At 52.7% G+C, this 1,011-nt stretch overlaps 1 protein-coding gene across 1 annotated transcript in view; it reads left to right on the forward strand.

The window, feature by feature from the left end:
- The first annotated feature begins 453 nt into the window (after positions 1-453).
- The window catches only part of LOC105550892, a 7,661-nt gene continuing 7,103 nt past the window's right edge, over positions 454-1,011 (forward strand). The window contains 2 exon segments of the mRNA XM_011995970.1: positions 454-468; positions 709-802. Coding sequence (XP_011851360.1) covers positions 454-468; positions 709-802 — 109 coding nt within the window.

The following is a 1,011-nucleotide window of genomic DNA, read 5'->3' on the forward strand; positions in this document are numbered from 1 at the left end:
TAGGCAGTCCTTGAGCGTCCTTGAAGAGCACTGGGACTGCATGGAGCACTCGCGACTTTGAGGTGATGACTACAGGCTCCCGGTTAAAATAGACACTAGCAAACCTTCTTTGTATTCAGGAAATGTTCTGGACTCATGCAGGGAAACTCGGGCTAGGGAATGAAGATAATTTTAAATGCAACAAACCAGAGTAACAGATCCATAGTCTGGGAAAGTAAAAGTTAGGAGCTTTGAAAGTTTAATTGTAATGCTGTTTTGACACAGGTCTCTTACAGATTGGAATTCTAATCATTCAGGGATTACCAATATTGTGCTACCTACTGTATTAATAAACAAAAAGGAAACTGGTCTCTATGAGAATCTCTGTGTGGTGCCTTCAGACAAAACTTCACCAGGTTTAGAGAGAAAACCCCTGTCTCTACACCTCCATTCCCAGGGCGAGCTCACTCCGGCATGAAGTTCCCTGTGGTGAGTTTCCCTGTACAAAGGTCCAAGGGGAGAGGTAAGGAATGGCAGGCAGGGAGTCCAGTTCAGGGTCGGGGATTTCAGAACGAGTAGTGAAGGGAAAGGGGCTGGGTGCAGTCTCGGGGTCCTCCCTGATTTCCACAGACAGATACTTGTCCAGGACTTGGGCAGACAGGGGGACAAAGAGGCTTGGTGTAGGAGAGGGATCAGGACGAAGTCGCAGGTCCCGGGCGTGGCTGTCAGGGTCTCAGGCTCCCAGAGCCTCCTCTGCATTGGGGAGGCGCTGGGTTGGGGATTCCCCACTCCCCTGAGTTTCACTTCTCCCAGTCTGTGTCGGGTCCTTCTTCCAGGATACTCACGACGAGTCCCCAGTTCCCACTCCCATTGGGGGTCGGGTTTCTAGGGAAGGCAATCAACGTCGCCCCGGTTCCAGTTCTAAAGTCTCCACGCACCCACCCGGGCTCAGAGTCTCCTCAGACGCACAGGGTGCGGGTCATGATGCCCGGAACCGTCCTCCTGCTGCTCTCGGGGGCCCTGGCCCTGACC

The sequence above is a fragment of the Mandrillus leucophaeus genome, unplaced genomic scaffold (assembly GCF_000951045.1).
Source record: "Mandrillus leucophaeus isolate KB7577 unplaced genomic scaffold, Mleu.le_1.0 Scaffold1134, whole genome shotgun sequence".
In the NCBI taxonomy this organism is placed as follows: Eukaryota; Metazoa; Chordata; class Mammalia; order Primates; family Cercopithecidae; genus Mandrillus; species Mandrillus leucophaeus.